Source organism: Coregonus clupeaformis, chromosome 34 (assembly GCF_020615455.1).
Source record: "Coregonus clupeaformis isolate EN_2021a chromosome 34, ASM2061545v1, whole genome shotgun sequence".
In the NCBI taxonomy this organism is placed as follows: Eukaryota; Metazoa; Chordata; class Actinopteri; order Salmoniformes; family Salmonidae; genus Coregonus; species Coregonus clupeaformis.
This window is the reverse complement of record NC_059225.1, coordinates 32,009,425-32,033,133: the sequence shown is the minus strand read 5'-3', so window position 1 is coordinate 32,033,133 and position 23,709 is coordinate 32,009,425. Positions and strand designations below refer to the sequence as shown.

At 42.3% G+C, this 23,709-nt stretch overlaps 2 protein-coding genes across 3 annotated transcripts; one reads left to right on the top strand and one right to left on the bottom strand.

Moving 5' to 3' along the window:
* Positions 1 to 1,823: 1,823 nt before the first annotated feature.
* On the top strand, positions 1,824 to 6,941 carry enosf1 (enolase superfamily member 1). The gene is made up of 15 exons (XM_041862067.2): positions 1,824 to 2,083; positions 2,237 to 2,339; positions 2,652 to 2,767; positions 2,880 to 2,966; positions 3,305 to 3,331; positions 3,840 to 3,912; positions 4,064 to 4,102; positions 4,311 to 4,393; positions 5,086 to 5,208; positions 5,300 to 5,434; positions 5,728 to 5,769; positions 5,888 to 6,017; positions 6,211 to 6,310; positions 6,483 to 6,564; positions 6,665 to 6,941. Exons 1-15 carry the CDS (start codon positions 2,003 to 2,005, stop codon positions 6,755 to 6,757), a joined length of 1,314 nt encoding a protein of 437 aa, XP_041718001.1. The 5' UTR covers positions 1,824 to 2,002; the 3' UTR covers positions 6,758 to 6,941.
* Positions 6,942 to 8,119: 1,178 nt separating this feature from the next.
* On the bottom strand, positions 8,120 to 10,752 carry LOC121549543 (thymidylate synthase-like). Of its 2 annotated transcripts, none has more exons than XM_041861341.2 (7): positions 10,153 to 10,752; positions 9,877 to 9,950; positions 9,294 to 9,441; positions 9,062 to 9,163; positions 8,794 to 8,969; positions 8,618 to 8,689; positions 8,120 to 8,314 (listed from the first exon to the last, which is right to left on the bottom strand). In XM_041861341.2, the coding sequence occupies exons 1-7, from the start codon at positions 10,373 to 10,375 to the stop codon at positions 8,177 to 8,179; spliced, it is 933 nt and encodes a 310-aa protein (XP_041717275.1). In that variant the 5' UTR covers positions 10,376 to 10,752; the 3' UTR covers positions 8,120 to 8,176. The 2 variants fall into 2 exon arrangements, with proteins under 2 accessions (XP_041717275.1, XP_041717274.1); XM_041861340.2 differs by having other exon boundaries at positions 9,267 to 9,441; positions 10,153 to 10,728.
* Positions 10,753 to 23,709: the final 12,957 nt, after the last annotated feature.

The following is a 23,709-nucleotide window of genomic DNA, read 5'->3' as shown; positions in this document are numbered from 1 at the left end:
TCAGCCTCGGTAAGTGTCCATGTGTTGTAAATGTCTCTCCTGTTTTCACCGATCCAGAGGAGCAGGTAGCTGCACTTTTCCTCTTCTCCTCTTTCCTTCAGAGGACCCGTGAACATCAGCTCCACATGCTGTTTGAACTTACGCCATGCATCGGGTAGATTTGTAGACCCCCAATCCATTCGAGGTGAAGGAACTCCAGCAAAATCCATCTTTTAGTCCTTTTACTCTGACACCATGTCTTGTTTTGTACGCTTTGTACAAAATAATAAAATGCAGGACGACAGGATATTTATAAACGTAGCTCTTTATTAACTAGCTATAACTGGCATGTCCATGTGTCTCTGGCCATGATCATCTTTAGAATGACCTCACCACCTGGGTGGTCTTAACCAATCATAGCACAGTATGATATGACAGTATAATGAATCCAATTACAATTCAGTATGCTGACACATATGAATATTACAAAATCTACTACTCTTACCACTCCCCCCCTTGACCCCTTTTCCTCTACTTTCTTCACTGCCTCAGCATATGACAACTTCTTCACTACTCTTACCCTGGAAACCTCAACCTGCTTCTCTCGCACAGGACATTTCTGATCCCCAGCCCCATGGCCACCCCTACAATTAGCACATACCACTACTTTCCCCAATGCTACACATTCCTTTGTTTCATGCCCTTCTGCACACTTCTCAAACCTTGGATCCTCCCTCCTACATACTGCTGCCACATGCCCATAAGTTTGACATCTGTAACATCGTAATGTTTTCGGCACATAAGCTCATATAGGATAACTTATATATCCTAATTTAACTTTGTCAGGCAAAGACTCAACTTCAAAACTCTAAAGAACAGACAATGACTCTTCTGTTTCCCCACTCTCGCCACCCTGTTTGCGTCGCACCAAACGACGAGCATTACAAACACCGGGAATCTTCCCCATCAGTTGGTCCACTTTTACATTTACTGATACCCAAGTAATCACTCCTTTCAATGGCGCCCTTTTCTTGAGAGCAAAACAATTCACAATTCTTTCCCCCATTTCTTTAACTCTGAGCGCATTCTCCCTTTGCCCAACAGAAACACAAACAATTATCACTAGACCACTTCTGGTTACCCTCACCGATTCCACTTTACCCAACGCTTTTTTCACCCATCTTGAAACCACAAATGGATCAGCCAAAATGCAAGGGTCCACTTTTTCCAAAAACTTCACTCCTACTGTCACAGACTCATCTTTATCCTGACCCTTTGTGCAAGTCTCTGGCTCCGAGAACTTCACCACATCTACCACCTCCGATACTTCACCCTCATTCACTTCCATTTCTCCTCCTGTCGTCAGCTCACTTTGCTTACATTTCCTATCAAACCTTCTCCCTTTTCCCCGCAATTTTTCCCGACTCAAGCTCACAATCTTCCTCCCTCTCTCTCTTAGACCTCCTCTGCCTCTCTTTTTCCTTCCATTCCTCCTCCGCCATCCAAGTATACGTCTCCTTATCCTACAGCTGTCTGTTAGACATCGTTTTTCCTCCACCTTCAACCACCGCCTTTGCACCCTGGTTATTAATTTGCAATTTGTAGAAGTTAATAGAATACCCTTTTCACAATATTCTGCCTAGCACGGCTCGGTTCGTTAAAAGCAAAGATGTTTAGAACTAAACCAAGATAGACCACAGCCTGTCGTTTCAAATGGGAACCTGTTACCACTACCATGTTGTTTTTACGTCGCGAGTAGAGGGGCGGGGCGGGGCTCACGGCCCTTGGACAATGGAGACGGCGCCAGGAAGGACCGCCCTCAAGAACTGCAAATTTTTATTCTCCCCTCTAACCCGGTTCAACCGGTTGTAGCCACTATGATTGCATAAAGTCATGTGAGAATCACATTTTTCCTACGCAAAAAGGCATTTCAACCAATCGCAGGTCGCAGTGGGCGGGACTCCCTGTTGAGCATGCGATAGTACACTAGTGGGCTACTTCCCTGTCAAAAAGTTTGAGCAAAATGCCTCAAAAAATTATAAGGTTGACGGTCAGCGATGTCAGATTTCCAACTTCTTTGGAGCAACATGGTTCAGACGCAATGGTACGTGCACCAATGCAATGAATGCTTTCTTGCAGAAGTTGCAGACAAAAGTTATTGCTGCAGCACTTGCTTTATTCATGTCACATTTTCTCCTACCTATGGATCATATTGGAAAATATTGCACATTGCAAACATACATTTTGCTTCTTTTAGCACACCGACCCGGACTACTCCGTCGCCTATGTTGTCATCGAAACTGATCAAGGAATGTCAGGATATGGGTTGACTTTTACTGTGGGCAGAGGCACAGAAATTGGTAACATTCTTGATCCAACCTTCACCATTTGTATGTATTTTTTAGTATTGTAGTTGGTGGGATTTGTTTAGTAGCCTAAATACATGTTATTCACAGCGACATCTTGTGGTAATGTGTAAACACAATACAGTCTGGCTTTGTATGCATAGGTGCAACCAGAACATATGCAGGCTGACTTGATTTTTTTCTCCAGATCGCTAAATGATTATGCATTATATGCTAGTTGTCCCCATGTGAACCTATTTGCCAGTCTGAGGATAATACTGTGTACTGTTTTCAAATGAGTAACTTGTGTCCCTTTAAAATGTGCAGTTGTGTGTGCTGTGGAAGCCCTGTCAGCCCTAGTTGTGGGGAAATCTCTAGAGGAGATTGTGAGTGACTTCCGTGGATTTTACCGTCTCCTCACCAGCGATGGGCAGATGCGATGGGTGAGTACACACAGCCACTCCAACACAAACTACCCTAATCAATCCAAACTGAGCAACTAACCTTCACTGAAAGATGTGTGTAAGCAGCTATTTTCCCCCTGTCTTGTGCCAGATTGGACCAGAGAAAGGAGTCATTCAGTTGGCCACTGCGGCGGTCCTGAATGCAGTATGGGACCTCTGGGCACGATCCGAGGGCAAGGTAAGACATTTCTGCCTCCCAAATGGAACCCTGTCCCCAATATAGTGCACTAGTTTTGACCAGAGCCCACATTGCCTCCTCACCTATCGTTGCTGTCTGGACCTCATAACTCGTTTTATTTTTTACATTTATTAAAAGCAGTAACCCCTCAATGTACTCTGAACATATCATGGGAAAATGTATTCAAAATAGCTTTATTTTATTATAATTATAATTATAGTTTTTATCAGACAGCGACGCTATGGATGTTAGTGGACCAGGCATGCCAAACAATCCAGCAAGACATGTCATATGTCGAGATACTGCTGAAATGACTGTTGTTCTCCTTTTGTCAACAGCCACTGTGGAAGCTGCTTGTTGACATGGTAAGTTGCTGATATGGAGAGCTTTTTAACTCTACTCTTGAGTAAAGCTGCAAACTTAAAGGAGAAGTTTACTTTTGACAATCAAATCTGTATTTTGGATGTAAATGGCGTGTTCTAGAAGTGTCAAGACAGAGAAACTTACCCAAACCAGCGATTGACATCCTCGTTCTGTGGTATGGGGGCTCGAACAAAACATGAACAAAAGCTCCAAATACATCCTTTTAGAAACGGAAACGCTCTCAGTATAGTGATGCAGGTCTTTAGATGTTGTACAAATGAAATTGTCATTCCGAATTTTATCCGCAACGTCATATTCCATTTTGTGCGATGTTGGAATAAAGTTCCGGATAAAGTTCGGAATGACACAATGTAATATGTACATCATCTTACACCATACCTCCATAATGGAGGATCAAATTAGCCTTTGGGCAATGTGCTGTAATTAGACACATTTTAGGATGAAGTACTATATGTCTCGTGCCTGTACATGCTTGTGTTCTTGCCTCAGGACCCCAGAAAGCTCATCTCATGCATTGACTTCAGATATATCACTGATGCCCTTACTGAACAGGAGGCCCTTGGTAAGTCTTACTGAACACTGTCCATAGTATGTGTTCCTCTATTAGCCTGAAATGGCCATCTGCGCTCTTGGTTTGACAGGTTCACAAGGTAGTCTACAAAAACCAATAGCTATTATCTTTGATCTGTTCTCTCTCTCTCTCTCTCTCTCAGACATACTTGTGAAAGCTCAGACAGGGAAGCAGCAGAGAGGTAGGCACACTTAAAGGGCCTGGGAGACTTTAATGGCTTTGATAAGTGGCGTTTAGTGGATGTAATTGCTTCTCCATGAACACATAGACGTATGAAGTGCTTACGATCTCATAATATACTCTGTATGCAATTATAAAAATGTATCTTCCTCTATTGAAATACTTTATTGGAATATAAATTGTATTGATGTGAATGTATGACCTCTCAGTGGACCAGATGCTGAAGGAGGGTTATCCTGCCTATACCACCTCCTGTGCCTGGCTAGGATACTCCGACCAGCTGCTGAAACAGGTCTCCTCTCATACACATGCTGTGCATTGGTCCGAGTACCAAATGGCACCCTAGTCCCTATGTAGGGCACTACGTTTTACCAGGACCCATAGGGAAACAGTATCTGTGGGGTCCTAGATGATTGACACCCTTAATAAAGATGAGCAATAATTACTGTATAAAATAAATAATTCAAATACTGAGCTATATTGTATGCAAAAAAAAAGGGGGGGAAAGAGTTTAATAAGTAATACTTTTTTGTTCTCAAAAAGGTAGGGGTCACCCCTAAAGATTCTTATGAATAAAGGAGTCAAAAGTTTACTATTTGGTCGCAAATTCCTAGCATGCAATGACTACATCAAGCTTGTGACTCTATAAACTTGTTGGATGCATTAGCAGTTCGTTTCTGTTGTTTCAGATTATCTTTTGCCCAATAGAAATGAATGGTAAATAATGTATTGTCATTTTGGAGTCACTTTTATTTTAAATAAGAAGAGAATGTTTCTAAACACTTCTACATTAATGTGGATGCTACCATGATTACATATAATCCTGAATGAATCATGAGAAAGTTAGAGGGTGAAATATCATACCTCCAAGACACGCTAACCTCCCGTTATTGGTAATGGTGAGAGGTTAGCATGTCTTGGGGTGTCAATAATTTCGGACCCCACTGTATGTCAGTCTGTATATCTCTCTGTATCTTACTATAGCTGTGCACCGATGCACTAAATGATGGATGGACCAAGTTCAAAGTGAAGGTGGGGGCTGACCTAGAGGATGACATTCGCCGGTGCAGTCTCATACGGCAGATGATTGGACCCAACAACACACTGGTAAATCTGTAATGCCATTGGATGCAGTAAACCTCCTCATGCACAGGATTCGATCAATTCATTCTGCAGCCAACTGTCTTCTCTGTTTCAGATGATTGATGCCAACCAAAGGTGGGACGTAGGTGAGGCCATAACCTGGGTGACCAGGCTGGCTGAGTACAAACCCCTGTGGATCGAAGAGCCCACCTCCCCTGACGATATCCTGGGGCATGCTGCCATCTCCAAGGTGATGAGGGAGAGGGAAGGATGTGAGGCATGGGCTCTTTCTCGATTTGTCTTTCTGTGATTCCTCACATTCTATTTCCTCGCCTCCTTTTCAACTTTATTAGAGAAGGTCCAAGGTCCCTCCCCTTGGACCTTCTTCTCCAATGGGTTTTGAGAAGGAGGCAAGGAGATGGGATGTGAGAAATTGCAGAAGGACACATTGAGAAAGAGTCATGGATTCAGTATACAAGGTTATTCTCCAAGCCTTGATGCTTGTTTCTGCTTAAGTTTCACATTTCTGTTCTCCCATTGCAGGCCTTGGCTCCGCTTGGCATTGGAGTGGCCACAGGAGAACAGGTTAGGACTGACTGTGTTACTCTGACTCATTGTGTTGTTCAGTGTTTTACACTAGCGCTATCAGTATTTAGTCAGTTTAACTGATATGTGATGAAAATTGTTCTTGTGGCCACTCCAGTGCCAGAATAGAGTGATGTTCAAGCAGTTCCTCCAGGCGTCAGCATTGCAGTTTGTCCAGATTGATAGCTGTAGACTTGGCAGTGTCAACGAGAACCTAGCCGTGCTGCTCATGGCCCACAAGTTCAAGGGTAAGACATCAGAGGTCATATTCATAAAGCATCTCAGAATAGGAGTGCTAATCTAGGATCAGTTTTGCCTTGGAGATAAGATTGTATGGACGGGGGGACTTGATCCTAGATCAGCAGACGCTTGATGAATACGGGCCCAGCTGTGTGTGTCTGTGCCCGTGCTATATGTTTATCTTTGAATCTATTTCCCCAGTGCCTGTGTGTCCTCATGCTGGAGGTGTTGGACTGTGTGAGCTGGTTCAGCACCTGATTCTCTTTGACTACATCTCTGTGTCTGCCAGTCTTGACAACCGGTGAGTGGACATGGACATCCCAGCCAATCATTCAAAACCATTCAATCTACAATGACATAATATACAATATAACCATGACCCCCATAATTATTTCAATTTCATTTGGTTATAACTGTAATTATTATTTGACCTGGGGTCAGGTGCTGAAATAAAATCTGTTCATCATTCTCAGGATGTGTGAATTTGTGGACCACCTCCATGAGCACTTCAAAAGTCCTGTTGTGATACAGAACGCCCACTACATGCCTCCCAAGGTACGTTTTAATCATAATGATCTGGTGTTGTGGTCATTAATTGAAATGCTGTGGATCTTTAAGTCTTGCCCATGGTTTCTGTTGGTCATTGTTCCATCAGGATCCAGGCTACTCCTGTGAGATGTTGCAGTCGTCAGTGCAGAGACACCAGTACCCTCAGGGGCAAGTGTGGAAGAAGCTCCAGGGCCAGTGACGAGTACGGTGTAGTGGAGGAAGCCGGGGCAGTTGAAAAGTTGATTTTTCAACTAAGCACAGAAAGTTGCCAGACAAGATTATTTTCTTAAGTAACCATTGAAAAATGCCTATATTTGGTTATCATTGCACAAAATAAGATTAAATAATGATTTCACTTTTGTATTTTTCTAAAAGGGATGTTACTAATGTTTGTGCCAATAATCAAGCTTTAACTAAATGTATACATTCTTTATTTACAAAATTCCTGTGATACGAACAACCATAAAATACACATAATTGAATCTAAAAAGGCAACGGGTAGACACTGAATATTTCAATCAAAAAGGACAACCTCCACCCAGATATTACACTGAACAGAAATATAAAACGCAACATGTAAAGTGTTGGTCCCATGTTTCATGAGCTGAAATAAAAGATACCAGAAATGTTCCATACGTACAAAGCTTTTTCTCATTTTGTCCACAAATGTTTACATCCTTTTTACTGCGCATTTCTCCTTTGCCAAGATAATCCATCCACCTGACAGGTGTGGCATATCAAGAAGCTGATTAAACAGCTTGATCATTACACAGGTGCACCTTGTGCTGTGCACAAACGGCCACTAAAATGTGTAGTTGTCACAACAATGCCACAGATGTCAAGTTGAGGGAGCGTGCAATTGGCATGCTGACTGCAGGAACGTCCACCAGAGCTGTTGCCAGAGAATTGAATGTACATTTCTCTACCATAAGCCACCTCCTTCATTTTAGAGAATTTGTTAGTATGTCCAAGTGGCCTCACAGCCGCAGACCACGTGTAACCACTCCAGCCCAGGATCTCCACATCTGGCTTCTTCACCTGCGGGATCATCTGAGACCAGCCACCTGGACAGCTGATCCTGAGGCCATTGACATGCCATTCACCCGCCGCCATTACCTCATGTTTCAGCATGATGATGCATGGCCCCATGTCGCAAGGATCTGTACACAATTCCTGGAAGCTGAAATGTCCCAGTACTTCCATGGCTTGCATACTCTGACGTCTCCCATTGAGCATGTTTGGGATGCTCTGGATCGACATGTACGACTGTTCCAGTTCCCGCCAATATCCAGCAACTTCGAACAGCCATTGAAGAATGGGACAACATTCCACAGGCCACAATTAACAGCCTGATTAACTCAATGCGAAGGAGGTGTGTCGCGCTGCATGAGGCAAATAAAGGGTGGTTGAGCTACACCCCTACTTTTTTTGTTTAAAAGGTATCTGTGACCAATAGATGCATATCTGTATTCCCAATCATGTGAAATCCATAGATTATGGCCTAATGAATTTTTTTCAATTGACCGATTTCCTTACATGAACTATGCTTCTCAGTAAAATCTTTGAAATTGTTGCATGTTGCGTTTATTTTTGTTCAGTGTAGTTAATTGAAGCCCATTTAAACTGCCATCTGCATTTTGATGGTGGGGTGGGGATTGTAGTCAACGATCTTAAAGTCATCTGCACGGAAGTCATCTATTTTCTCCACCGTCCGGAGGATCTTCAGCTTGGGGAAGGGCCGAATCTCTCTCTGGAGCTGTAAGGGAAGAGTCATCACGTTTAGGCCGCGGCCGGACATTTTATGTCAGAAAATTATGGATTGAGCCAATGGTTTTGCAATGGGAGTAATCCGTTGACGGATAATGGACGACTGTCCGTCAAACGCACAATATGCAGGCCTTTGTGCATTTTGCAACTAGTCCGAAAATAGTTGAACTTTTGATGGACAAATACAGGCAATGATGAATGCGTATTTGTTTTCATGAGTCTGTGGCCATAGCCTTACACACCCGTCACTGCAGTGTGTATATCTCAGTTGCTGTGTCTGTCATGAACCTACCTGCACTCTGAGGGGTTCGACATGGTTGATGTAGACGTGAGCGTCTCCCAGAGTGTGCACCAAGTCACCAGGCTGGAGGGAGAAAGGCAGGAATGAAATACCTTATTTTACTATACTTTTATTATAGACAGGGAGGGTGTTAGCGAGTAGGGAATTTCAACTGGTGTCTGCCCCACCTCAAGTCCTGTGATGTGGGCGATCATGTAGGTGAGGAGGGCATAGCTGGCGATGTTGAATGGCACTCCCAGGCCCATGTCCCCCGAGCGCTGGTACAGCTGGCACGACAGCTCCCCGTCAATTACGTAGAACTGGCACAGGGCATGGCAGGGGGGCAGCGCCATATGGGGCAGGTCTGGGAACAACACAGGCACAGGTGTGTGATCAATACAAACCAACATTGACTGTTAAGTGTATACACACTGAAATCATAAGACTGTCAGATACCTTTGGGGTTCCACGCACACATGATGATTCTCCTGTCTTCTGGATTGGTCTTGATTGTGTCAATAACTTTCTGTAGTTGGTCCACACCTTGTCCAGTGTAATCTATAAGGGAAGTATTATCCATGATAATTAAGCACTAGTTAAATTTGTAGGATTGAAACACTCATAACATAATCCTACAATACCACGTCAGGGTGTGGCGTACCTGCGTGCATATTGCTGTATTCCGCACCATAGTGCCTCCACTGGAAACCATACACTGGTCCCAAGTCTCCCTCATCCCGGTCTGTGAACCCCATCTTGTCCAGGAACTGTCGGGACCCGTTTGCATCCCAAATCTTCACCCCTTTCTCTGAGAGCTCCTTGGCATTTGTTGAGCCCTACAGCAAACACACACAGAACCAAGACCCGCCCCATGTATGGGTATGGAGCGCCATCTAGTGCAGGGGTCCCCAAACTTTTTCACTCAGGCCCCCCCTTCCAGCATTGGCACCCCATGCTTATTTCTATGGGCACAAGCACTGTTCATGACACACTGTTCACACTCCTCTTGTTGGAGGATATCATTTTGTAGGTTTAAAGCTTATTTCTTGCAATTATACACATTTTGTCATGGTGTGTAGAGAAATTGCACCTTGTGCATTATACTATTACAACTTTCAAGAGTAAATTGAAAGCCAGACTGCCGACCCCCGACAGTTTGTGAACCACTGATCTAGTGGAGATGGTCTGCAAGTGTGCAAGCAGGTGTTATTGTTGTCTGTAGCTTACAACAATAGTGTGCATTATTTCAGAGGACATGGCTTTATTCTTACTTTGATAAACCACAGTAGTTCTTCGAGAATTCCTTTCCAGAAAACCCGTTTCGTCGTCAGCAAAGGAAACTGATCTGGAATGATAAACAACGAGAAATAGCTAACTACCGTCAGTCATTTGAACAGAGGTCCAATGCCAGAGGTAACTAGTCAGTGTTTTGTTGTTGCATGCAATTCCCGGATGGCGAAAAACTAGATGTCGGTTTCGGTCGTGCATTGACTTTCAACGCATGCACAACTTACAGAACATACAGACAATTAAGTTCAGCGACTTACCCCTGAGGTTGTATCTCGCTTGTGAGCCGAAAACAGAGATGACCCCCGTTCCTGTTCGGTCTCCCTTTCGGTGGCCGTGTTGCAGAATGTATTCACATGGATTCAGATACCCCCGTTCATCACAGAAGAGGGAGAACGAACTTTGTCCGACCTGACTGTCTGCTTTCTTTGGCTCTTCGTTGTTACAAGGTGCAGATGTGTGCATTTCAGATGTAGAAGGCATTTTGTCGGTTAACTAGCTAACAAAAATACCAAAATAATTGATGCAGCGGCAGGTCCTGTGTTGACTTCTCTCTTGTCTGTCAAACGTTGAATTTCCCGGTTTATTTTGGTAGCAGTTGAAGACACGCCTATATAGAAGATATGTCCAATCAAGTAAAAGATGGGGGCAAGAGCATTTCCTGGTCTTAGACCTGGACCAATGGGAGATTGGGAAAAACGCGCACACTTTAATCTCCGCCTCTCTATTTCCCTCGAAATGCTTTGCTAAAGATATTTATAACTAATCCAAGATATGTAATCTCTGTCGTTTACAGCGGGAGCAAATGAAGCATAGTGGGCAGAACAAGCAAGGAGGTGGGCAAAGCCAAGCACGAGCTAGCGAGATCTTATTGGCGCGTTGTAGCATGTATTTGCATATTTCCGCGTGTGCACAAACTCAAATCGACCTTGCACTCCTAAATAACGCAATAAAAAATAAAAATAAACACTTCGGCAAAGCGTCTATAAAACTTAGTGGACTTTGTTCGTAACAGATTGTAGTTTTGGGAACATCTTTTTTTTTCTTCAGATGTTCGATCGATGAGAAAATGAGCAGAGTTTCGGCCGAGTTTCACTTAGTTCCAGCCTCTCCCACTATCCGCGACTGTACTTCCTCTCTTTCCATATTTGTTAGGGAGAAAACGTTCTAAATGGATGCTTCTGTTTTATAGCCCCTGTGACGTGTCTGGGTTACCCCTTCGTCTGTGGCTGCTCTGAAATCCTATTTTTTGGAGCAAGTTTTGTGCACTTCACTTATCAGAAAACAATGATTTATGAACAGAAATACGAATTCATGGAATGCAATATGTTCACAATCACATTTTAATAACGTCAAATTGAAAAGTAAATCATTGCTCAAACATGTAAGCAGCCTGTAGGCCACATATATTTTTTTAAATAATTCCATCACGGTAAAAATAGCTTATAGTTTACAAAATGGTACATAAAACATCAAAACGAATGGTCCATCCAAGAAACTGCCCCTGAGACACCCAGTGTTCAGCCAATTACACTACAGCTGGCAACATTCTGATGCCTGCCTGCCTGCCGAGCTGTCTCCACAGCTCCAGCTGCACAGACCCAGCTCCAGCTAGGGAATGACTGTGTATTTGGAAGGGGATACAGCACACAGAACAACTTAACCAGAGGTATGACAATGATGAAACAAGACATCTATAGCATGTAGATCTACACATCTCAACATTACATGATATAATATGTATAATATATTTTCCTGATATCTGATAATGATCAAATTCATTGTATCGAATGGCTATTGTCTCTGACAGCCAATACATTCTTAGTTTCTATACAATCCCTCCATATGTTTTTGGACAATGAAGCAAAAATGTGTCTCTATATGCGAGGATTTTGGATTTGAGATCAAATGTTTTATATGACGTGACAGTACAGAATGTCACCTTTTAATTGAGGGTATTCTCATTTACAATTTGTCTCTATACTCAAGCATTTTGGATTTGAGATCAAATCGAAATACTAACTGAATGGTGAAATGCTTCTGAACACTTCTAAATTAATCCTGATAATGCCATAATTAATTTAGAAAAATCATAAATTAATCATGAATAAACATGGAGCTACAGGTACCCTAGCTATTATTTATTATTATTATTATTATTAGTATACATTTATTATTTATTTATTCAAAATAAATCATGAATAAACATAGGGCGGCAGGTAGCCTAGCGGTTAGAGTGTTGGGCCAGTAACAAAAAGGTCACTGGTTTGAATACCTGAGCCGAAGGTGAAAAATCTGACTGTGCCCTTGAGCAAGGCAATTAACCCTAATTTGCTACTATGACTGACCCTGTAAAACAACACATTTCACTGCACCTATCCGGTGTATGTTACAACAAAACATTGCTTTAGTTTATTTTTTGCTAACCTCACCAATACCAATAACAGGGGAGGTTAGCATTTTTTGGTGGGTATGATCTTTGTGCCTGTAACCTTCTGACTCATCATTATTTACAATTCATTCATGATTATCCATAATCATGGTAGCATCTACATTAGTGTTCAGAAATATCTTCTATTCTTACTTTCAATAAAAGTGACTCCAAAAGGGCACAAAGCATTAATTATTCACCATTCAGTTCCTATTGGGCAGAACATAATCCAAAACAGAACCAAAGTAAACCGCAAATGCAGTCAACAAGTTTTTAGAGTCACAATCTTGATGTAGTCATTGCGTGCAAGGAATGTGTGACCAACTACTTTAACCCCTAGAGTCAATGCCTGCACCCGCGTGTAAATTATATTAACATAATCAAAAATCCCCATCGTAATCTGTCTGTTTAAAATAGAAATATCTGGGTTTTTTTGCATGGGCTGCGTCTCAATCCACCACATCTGTTGATGTCGGCCTCCCGTATCTGCGGTGGAAGGTGGCAGAGCTACAGCTGTGTTGGTCTGTCACGATGGTACCCAATGGTGTTCTTCATTTTGCTCTACGACCTTTCACGGGACTCATCTGAAGTCTGTACCACCGATGTGCCAACTTCTGTCTGTAGAAGCCAAACGGTTTGCGCTACAAACTAATATGACCACATTGCTCTACGACACCCACAAGCCTCACAAGACTCGTCTGAAGGTAACCCGGTACCAGGCCTAAAAATGAATGGAAGTGAATAGGGCATTTCCACGTCAACGGTATACGGGTCATTCCACGGTAAAAAAATGAATAAAAAATCCTGAGCTTCCTTATATCGCTCAGATATAGGACAGACACTTCAAAACATGCTTCCTGTTGTCCTCTGTAGCTCAGCTGGTAGAGCACGGTGCTTGTAACGCCAAGGTAGCGGGTTCGATCCCCGGGACCACCCATACACAAAAATGTATGCACGCATGACTGTAAGTCGCTTTGGATAAAAGCATCTGCTAAATGGCATATTATTCATTTTTTGACTATCTCTTTTGCCATGTATGCCCCCAGGTGGTGAAGGTAGGAAACAACACCTCCACTTCACTGATCATCAACACAGGGGCCCCACAAGGGTACGTGCTCAGCCCCCTCCTGTACTCCCTGTTCACCCATGACTGCGTGGCCACACACGACTCCAACTCAATCAGTTTGCAGATGACACAACAGTAGTAGGCCTGATTACCAACAATGATGAGACAGCCTACAGGGAGGAGGTGAGTGCCCTGGCGAAGTGGTACCAGGAAAATAACCTCTCCCTCAACGTCAACAAAACAAAGGAGTTGATCGTGGACTTCAGGAAACAGCAGAGGGAGCACGCTCCGATCCACATCGACGGGACCGCAGTGGAGAAGGTGGAAAGCTTCAAGTTCCTCGGCGTACACATCACTGACAATCTGAAATGGTCCACCCACACAGACAGTGTGGTGAAGAAGGAGCAACAGCGCCTCTTCAACCTCAGGAGGCTGAAGAAATTCGGCTTGGCCCCTAAGACCTTCACAAACTTTTACAGATGCACAATTGAGAGCATCCTGTCGAGTTGTATCACCGCCTGGTATGGCAACTGCACCGCCCGCAACCGCAGGGCTCTCCAGAGGGTGGTGCGGTCTGCCCAACGCATCACCGGGGGCACACTGCCTGCCCTCCAGGACACCTACAGCACCCAATGTTACAGGAAGGCCAAAAAGATCATCAAGGACATCAACCACCCGAGCCATGGCCTGTTCACTCCTCTATCATCCAAATCAAATCAATTTTTATTTGTCACATGCGCCGAATACAACAGGTGTAGACCTTGCGAAATGCTTACTTACAAGCCCTTAACCAACAATGCAGTTTTAAGAAAGAATACCCCAAAAAAATCACTAAACAATACAATATAAAATAATACGAAATAAAAGTAACAAATAATTCAAGAGCAGCAGTAAAAATAACAATAGCGAGGCTATATACAGGGGGTACCGGTACCGAGTCAATATGTACATGTGGGTAGAGTTATTAAAGTGAAAAGAGGGGTGGTGGGGGGGGGCAATGCAAATAGTCTGGGTAGCCATTTTATTAGATGTTCAGGAGTCTTATGGCTTGGGGGTTGAAGCTGTTTAGAAGCCTCTTGGACCTAGACTTGGCTCTCCGGTACCGCTTGCCGTGCGGTGGCAGAGAGAACAGTCTATGACTAGGGTGGCTGGAGTCTTTGACAATTTTTAGGGCCTTCCTCTGACACCACCTGGTATAGAGGTCCTGGATGGCAAGAAGCTTGGCCCCAGTGATGTACTGGGCCGTACCCACTACCCTCTGTAGTGCCTTGCGTTCGGAGGCCGAGCAGTTGCCATACCAGGCAGTGATGCAACCAGTCAGGATGCTCTCGATGGTGCAGCTGTAGAACCTTTTGAGGATCTGAGGACCCATGCCAAATCTTTTCACTCTCCTTAGGGGTTTTGTAGTGCCCTCTTCACGACTGTCTTGGTGTGCTTGGACCATGTTAGTTTATTGGTGATGTGGACACCAAGGAACTTGAAGCTCTCAACCTGCTCCACTACAGCCCTGTCGATGAGAATGGGGACGTGCCCACTTTTTATTGACCGAGTCACTGGTGCTTCCTGCTTTAGTTTTTGCTTGTAAGCAGGAATCAGGAGGATAGAATTATGGTCAGATTTGCCAAATGGAGGGCGAGGGAGAGCTTTGTACGCATCTCTGTGTGTGGAGTAAAGGTGGTCTAGAGTTTTTTTCTCCCTCTGGTTGCACATTTAACATGCTGGTAGAAATGAGGTAAAACAGATTTAAGTTTCCCTGCATTAAAGTCCCCGGCCACTAGGAGCGCCGCCTCTGGATAAGCGTTTTCCTGTTTGCTTAAGGCCGTATACAGTTCATTGAGTGCGGTCTTAGTGCCAGCATCCGTTTGTGGTGGTAAATAGAAGGCGAGGTCAGTACAGGTGCATCAAAGTTGGGACAGAGAGACTGAAAAACAGGTTCTATCTCAAGGCAATCAGACTGTTAAATAGCCATCACTAGCCGGCTACCACCCGGTTACTCAACTCTGCACCTTAGAGGCTGCTGCCCTATATACAGTGCCTTCGGGAAAGTATTCAGACCCCTTGACTTTTCCCACATTTTGTTAGGTTACAGCCTTATTCAAAAATTGATTAAATAGTTTTTTCCCCCTCATCAGGATAATTCAGGATGATTAATGCTGTTTTGGATTCCAATCTTTCACTGTGGATTAATTTCACCCAGTGTGGGGTTTATTTTATTGATGATATAATCAGATATGATGTGATTTACTAATTTGAAGGACAGTCTAACTCTTAACTTTGGATAAGTCAATGTTGGACATTAAGTGTAATTGGCTAGTCCCTTAAAAATGCTGTGGTGTGTTCACCCATGTGCTATCTTTCGCTGCATATATCATATGCAGATAATAATCTGTGATTCGTTATTATCGTGGTGATACCTTATATACAGTTAAGCTACTGAAAAAGAACTGTGATAAATTATTAAGAGCCTTGCTGGTATGTGGATATACACTGAGTGTCAAAAGCGTTCAACAGGTACAGTTGAAGTCGGAAGTTTACATACACTTAGGTTGGAGTCATTAAAACTTGTTTTTCAACCACTCCACAAATTTCTTGTTAACAAACTATAGTTTTGGCAAGTCAGTTAGGACATCTACTTTGTGCATGACACAAGTAATTTTTTCAACAATTGTTTACAAACAGATTATTTCACTTATAATTCACTGTATCACAATTCCAGTGGGTCAGAAGTTTACATACACTAAATTGACTGTACCTTTAAACAGCTTGGAAAATTCCAGAAAATGATGTCATGACTTTAGAAGCTTTTGATAGGCTAATTGACATCATTTAAGTCAATTGGAGGTGTACCTGTGGATGTATTTCAAGGCCTACCTTCAAACTCAGTGCCTCTTTGCTTGACATCATGGGAAAATCAAAAGAAATCAGCCAAGTCTGGTTCATCCTTGGGAGCAATTTCCAAACGCCTGAAGGTACCACGTTCATCTGTACAAACAATACTACGCAAGTATAAACACCATGGGACCACGCAGCCGTCATACCGCTCAGGAAGTAGACGCGTTCTGTCTCCTAGAGATGAACGTACTTTGGTGCGAAAAGTGCACATCAATCCCAGAAGAGCAAAGGACCTTGTGAAGATGCTGGACAAAACACGTACTAAAGTATCTATATCCACAGTAAAACGAGTCCTATATCGACATAACCTGAAAGGCCGCTCAGCAAGGAAGAAGCCACTGCTCCAAAACCGCCATAAAAAAGTCAGACTGCGGTTTGAAACTGGACATGGGGATAAAGATCGTACTTTTTGGAGAAATGTCCTCTGGTCTGATGAAATAAAAATAGAACTGTTTGGCCATAATGACCATCGTTATGTTTGGAGGAAAAAGGGGGTTGCTTGCAAGCCAAAGAACACCATCCCAACCGTGAAGCACGGGGGTGGCAGTATCATGCTGTGGGGGTACTTTGCTGCAGGAGGGACTGGTGCACTTCACAAAATAGATGACATCATGAAGAAGGAAAATTATGTGGATATATTGAAGCAACATCTCAAGACATCAGTCAGGAAGTTAAAGCTTGGTCGCAAATGGGTCTTCCAAATGGACAATGACCCCAAACATACTTCCAAAGTTGTGGCAAAATGGCTTAAGGACAACAAAGTCAAGGAATTGGAGTGGCCATCACAAAGCCCTGACCTCAATCCTATAGAAAATGTGTGGGCAGAACTGAAAAAGCGTGTGCGAGCAAGGAGGCCTACAAACCTGACTCAGTTACACCAGCTCTGTCAGGAGGAATGGGCCAAAATTCACTCAACTTATTGTAGGAAGCTTGTGGAAGGCTACCCGACATGTTTTACCCAAGTTAAACAATTTTAAGGCAATGCTACCAAATACTAATTGAGTGTATGTAAACTTCTGACCCACTGGGAATGTGATGAAATAAATAAAAGCTGAAATAAATCTCTCTCTACTATTATCCTGACATTTCACATTCTTAAAATAAAGTGGTGATCTTAACTGACCTAAGACAGGGACTTTTTACTAGGATTAAATGTCAGGAATTGTGAAAAACGGAGTTTAAATGTATTTGGCTAAGGTGTATGTAAACTTTTGACTTCAACTGTATGCTGGCCAATGGTGACTCCAATGCTTCTCAGAGTTGTGTCAAATTAGCTGGATGTCCTTTGGGTGGTGGACCATTCTTGATACACACAGGAAACTGTTGAGCATAAAAAACCCAGCAGCGTTGCAGTTCTTGACACAAACCGGTGCGCCTGGCACCATCTACCATACCCCGTTTAAAGGCACTTACATTTTGTCTTTCCCATTCACCCTCTGAATGCCACACATACACAATCCATGTCTCAATTGTTTCAAGGCTTAAAAAATATTCTTTAACATGTCTCCTCCCCTTCATCTACACTGATTGAAGTGGATTTAACAAGTGCCATCAATAAGGGATTCACCTGGATTCACCTGGTTGTCTATGTCATGGAAAGAGCAGGTGTCCTTAATGTTTTGTACACTCAGTGTAGATGTTTGTATTCAGGATTCATGAGTGAAATGTTGTAGTATGCAGATTTGATGTGCGCTGCTTTTTCTGGGAAATGGTTGACCATCCTCTTGTCGCTGCTTTCTTTGAGGGTCTTCATGGTGTGTTCATGCTTCTCTTGGTTCTTCTCCATCACCTTCTTCATCCGTGTCACCCCAAACAACCCACTGGGCACAGACGTTAATTCAATGTATATTGCACGTTTGTTAAAAGTCATTTCATTGAAATTATGTGGAAACACCAGATTGCACGTTGGTTCAAAGTAATTTCATTGAAATTATGTTGAAATAACGTTGATTTAACCATTGTGTGCCCAGTGGGAAGGCTCTCTTCATGTCCTTGTCAATATAACGCTCACCATCCCTCGATGACCCTGGACCAAGAACCAACAGAGAAAACATCTGGATATAGTCCTATTGCCATTATGTGACGCCGATGGTCGTATGTGGCTAAGTTGGTTATACATGGTGCCTGCAATGCCAGGGTCATGGGATTCCCGCTGGGGCTACCCATATGAAAATGTAAATCGCTTTGGATAAAAGGGACTGCTTAATGGCATAATGTATGTTAGATAACGGCAGTGTTGTTCTGGTCTCGAGACCACATATTGAGTGTTTCGGTCTTGTCTCGGTGTCGGATAGATTTGTACTCGGTCTTGACTCGGTCTTGGACAGTGAGGACTCGTAATTTCTTCGCGAGACCAGCCAAGATGAGCTCATAATTATCAGCTTCCATTCAGTCAGGGCATAAAACCGATTCGCCAGGCCAAATATATACACTCCTTTCTTGAAACATTAATCTCTTAAAAGCCATTATATCTATTATAGAGATGTTTGCGCAGTGGCGAACCTATAGGCCTTCAGTGTGTGACAGGTTCGTGATTCTGAAAGGACAGCAACCGTAATACCAGCGCACTCATGTAGGAGAGTGCACTTTTTGTAAAACACAAAGGGCCAGTGGTGTACTGGAGGGTATACGCAGGTATAAACTGTCAAGTTGCGTCAATTCGAATCTGGTATAAGGAACAAAAGAGGTGAACACACGTCTTTGAAGATATACTAGTATTTTAATTAATGCAAACACTTGAACGGAAAATATGATTTTCGTATATACGGGCCCACTGAAACACCACGCAGGGCAGTCAGAGAACTGAGCTATTGTTATAAGTTCTTCTTTAAATACTCTGACAGAGATAGTTCCCGCTCCCTGCTGGGCCTGTCAGAATAGAGGCTGGGTGTGGTTTAAACTTACCCAACCTATCGTTGGCGCTCAGGCTGGTCCCAGCCCCTTGGCGCTTCACTGTTGCCGGGCATTAGTTGTTATCTTTACAACTTGTCTCGAGTCAGCAACCTCAGACATAGTTTGTTCTTCTTCATTGTAGCAGTACACATGTCCTTGAGCAGTTTAACAGAGGCAGTGTGTGTGTGTGTGAGTCACAAGTCTGTCTCAGCCTACCCCCTAACGGTTCCTCACATTACTCACAGCTTGTTATGTTAAACAATCTATATCAGTACAGCACAAACCTATTATGTTTAATCATTAATGTATTCTTTCTAAGCTAGGCATCACATCTAATTATAAGAAAATAGATCCCAACAAAACCTTATAACCACTTGTTTTTCAGTTGCCATTGCTTATGCTCACTTCTTAACCCCTACTGATGCGTATCAAAATAGTGTAGTGGAGGTATACGACTTATCAATTATGTAGTACAATAGAGAAATCATGCACAAAGTAGCCTACACAATCGCAAAGCACGTGAAATATATTCACATGCGCGCCGCACACATAGCCTAGTTTCAGCGGAATATCATCTGCAGGCAGCAAGAGTGTGCAGCTATCAACTTGTTTTGGCATGGAGCAGCTCACAGAAGAATGACATCGGTAGGCGGTAGGGTAAGAAAGACATTTCAATTGATGATATCTACCAGTAAATGCTAACTAAGGCAACAATGGGTATGCAAACCAGGTATTGAAAAAGTTTAGTCCGAAGTGTTAGTTAGTAGGCTATTTGTGATGCGCAATTGTCATCATGTGCTGTTTGCATCAGGGGCGTAGACATGGATGGGCCTGGGTGGACAGAGGCCCACCCACTGGGGAGCCAGGCCCTGACAAGCCCACCCAATTAGATTGATGTGGTTTAAGCATTGTAGTGGACTTAGACCATCAAATTAGTGTATTTTCCTATATAAAAAAACATTTGAGTGTGAAAATCTGAAAAATCTATAGGAGAACTCATAAAAAAACATAGGAAAACATAGGATTTTTCACACAGGGTGCCTTTCCTTCGCTGGGCGGGCTGTTTGGGGACTTTTTGGCAAAATTATTGTATACCCACTTCTCCAGGCACCACTACACCACTACATAGGGCCGATGGAAAGACAGCACTCACACACAGCATGATGTTAAAGGATAAGCAGTCCATGAACTCGGACATAATAAGCCAGTAGGTACCAATCATAAGAATACAAAAACACAACCATTAAGCATTTCCCAATCGAAATGTACAACTATTACTTCCCATTGCAAAAAACATTTCACGTTTTGCACACAAAGTAAAGTGGAACTGACAGCGTTTTAACTACTTTGCAGATATGAAACAAACAGACAATCATAATGTCAGTCAACAATATCAAATGCCCAGTTTATGCTACAAAACCAACTTTATAAGAGGTTTTAAAAATAGCTTATTTTTGACTCAACATTCCATGACGTACACTAAGGCATTGTTGACAGAATAGATGGATGCAGTTCAATGCATGATTAATTAAATTCACCAATACATTTCTTGGTAATCCAAAAAATATTGCTATCCGGTTGTAAATCACATCTGAGGTGTTCTCTCATTTGTGTCTGGAAGTAGATAGCTAGCATGCTAGCCAACTTAAGCCAGTTAGCTTGGGTGCTTGGTTGGGACAAGCATGCATGGGCAGGCAAGCTGCAGAAGGACGAGGAGGCTACAATTCCCCATTGTTTATCAGTGCAATTTTGACGGCAAACTAGCTGAAAACGTATGAGAGGGTTTATCTAATGTTCCTTCGTTAGATTTTAGCTCATCTTGCTCTGGCTAGCATTAGTTGTTGATCTTGTTGTAGTTGATGTGCATAACTGAGGAAGAGAGAGCCTACCTTTTCATGGTTGTTTGAACAATAGGACTGTAAAGTTCCCAAATGTAAGAGGACTGCCGTGGTGTTTACATATTTGCAGAAATCCATTCAGGTATATTTTGTGGCTTTGGCGAATGCATTCTAATGATCTAAAGTAGAGCTGTTGAAACTGCCTGTAAACACACAGTCCAGTTCAAAGTTAATGATGGCAGGCCCGTGTGGCAAATGGCTTGTTTGTATAAAGGTCTACTGTAGCTCTGATTAATAATAATAATAATAATAATAATAATAATTATCATTCTTTTTATATGATTATAATCATTATTTTATAAATCCTTAGCCCTTCTCTGAAGGTATAGAAGGCCCATTGTTCCCCACTGTGTTTGATTGGCTATAGTGCACCGGTATGTGTAGTCCTGGAAAAGACAGATGTTTTTATTCGGTTTTATTTACCCGTGTGGCAAATGGCTTGTTTGTATAAAGGTCTACTGTAGCTCTGATTAATAATAATAATAATAATAATAATAATAATAATAATCATTCTTTTTATATGATTATTATCATTATTTTATAAATCCTTAGCCCTTCTCTGAAGGTATAGAAGGCCCATTGTTCCCCACTGTGTTTGATTGGCTATAGTGCACCGGTATGTGTAGTCCTGGAAAAGACAGATGTTTTTATTCGGTTTTATTTACTGCCGTGTCTATTAATTGTCCAAATGCATGGCTGCTTTTCCACTCTATATTGCTATAGAGTTTTCACAAATGCCTTAGTATACGTAATTCCCAAACATTCTAAGAATTTATGAAAACGTGAAAATGACCATGTCTAAGTGGTCACTTGTCAGATTTTTTTTTTTTAAGGGTCATATCCTTCCTGAGGGTGTATATGAACAGATTATAATACGATTTCATGTTGCTAAAATGCTGTCAGTTCCACGTTAAATGCAACAATGTTTCACACACAAGTTATTTTCAAAGAAATGGCTAACAACAGCAAACATGCTGCAATAAAAAACACAGTTCCACTCACCAGATGATGATAATTTGAAACATAACTTCTTGTTGAAAGTTATTCTTGAAAAGGAAGAAGTTAACAAATATGCAACAACATCCTCATTGATAACACCTGCTGCAGCCGCTGCAAACTAGCCGACAACAAAGGCTAGCTAGCTAGGTAGACCATGGGAAAACTACTGCTCGCTGTTGGCCTTCAAGAAGGCAGAAGTTTCCATACGTTTTTTTTGTAAAAACGGTCCCGCTCATTAAGTCAAAATGGGATTGGTTGATTCCACTGTCACTCCGAAATTTTGACTTGATACAGTTGAATGGCGATGTCTTTATCTAGCTTCTGATGGCCTAGCCAATGGCTGACTTAGCTAGCTAGATTTATCACCCCAGAGACCAGCAAATAAAAATCCTGATTGGATATTTTTTTCTTCTTCAGTGTTAACCCTTTCCTTTCCAACAAAAACTGAAGAGATTAAATCAGATCATTGAAAATAATAATGTAATTATCATTCTTTTTATATGATTATAATCATTATTTTATAAATCCTTAGCCCTTCTCTGAAGGTATAGAAGGCCCATTGTTCCCCACTGTGTTTGGGTTAGTAATAATTTGTATAGTGGCTCTATTTTCCCTCAGCATGCATTTTTTCACTATTCTGAATGTCTAAAGAATCCACATGTTGTTCTGAAATATGAACACAGAAATGCTGGACATTTTGAACTCTTATTATGGTGGTGATTTCAAATTCTCTGACCCCATGTCCCCCTCCCGGTCTCGGTCTTGACTCGGTCTCGACTTGCTCCGGTCTTGGTCTTGAATCGGTCTCGCTTTAGGTGGTCTCGAGCACAACACTGGATAATGGTGATGAAAGTTGAATGTAGTATAGTACATTCAAAAGAGGACTCACCCTGGAGAACATCCACACTCAGTCAGGTAGGAGAGGGGTCAGGGTACAATGCAGGACCCCAAGGGATGACATGTAGAGGAGGAGAATCAGCGGGGCTCTCATATTCATTGGTTCACAGGTGCACCTCTGAAACATGAATATCTTACTACAGGAAAAACAGAAAAACGTGCTCTCTTGACTTGCCCTTAGGTATGTCACAATGGGCCCCCGGACTATCGCAGCTCTGCGGCTGTGGACTCTGAATTGGGCTTTAGAGTGATGACATCTTATGTAACCTTCCTGGAAGTCATTGATTCGTTTAGAATGCTTGATCTTGTCTGATCTTCACAGATGAGAGGATTTGAATAGACACCACAGGTGACGTATTAGTATTTCTGTCTTCTGCCACAAGGGGGTGTCATATTGCAAGCATTCAGACGAGTCATGAAAATAGGCCTATGATTTGTGAAAGATGCCAATTGATGGGGACAATAAATAGCTACAGTAGATAGACCATGATGTTTATCATTCACATTTTAGGGATGGGTTTTGATAGAAAATAATTAATGTCCACAAAATAAATAATCTGTCTAGACTCTCCACTATGAATGCAAATGAAGTTACTGAATAGTGGATGGCAAACTACAAAGTAACTCAATGCTAAATGAATTTTTTTTTCCTCCCACTGACAATATTCTGTATTTCTGTCGCAGCTAAATATCATCCATAGAAAAAAAGACGACAATAGCAAAACACGTGACAAAACACACC

Coding starts and splice junctions, on each gene's coding strand:
- enosf1 (XM_041862067.2), top strand. CDS start 2,003: ATGCCTCAAAAAATTATAAGGTTGACGGTCAGCGATGTCAGATTTCCA. Junction 3,913..4,063: donor TACTGAACAGGAGGCCCTTG/GTAAGTCTTACT, acceptor TCTCTCTCTCAG/ACATACTTGTGAAAGCTCAG. Junction 6,311..6,482: donor TCTGCCAGTCTTGACAACCG/GTGAGTGGACAT, acceptor CATCATTCTCAG/GATGTGTGAATTTGTGGACC.
- LOC121549543 (XM_041861340.2), bottom strand. CDS start 10,375: ATGCCTTCTACATCTGAAATGCACACATCTGCACCTTGTAACAACGAA. Junction 9,164..9,266: donor ATACAGCAATATGCACGCAG/GTACGCCACACC, acceptor CTTCCCTTATAG/ATTACACTGGACAAGGTGTG. Junction 8,315..8,617: donor TCGAACCCCTCAGAGTGCAG/GTAGGTTCATGA, acceptor CTTCCCTTACAG/CTCCAGAGAGAGATTCGGCC.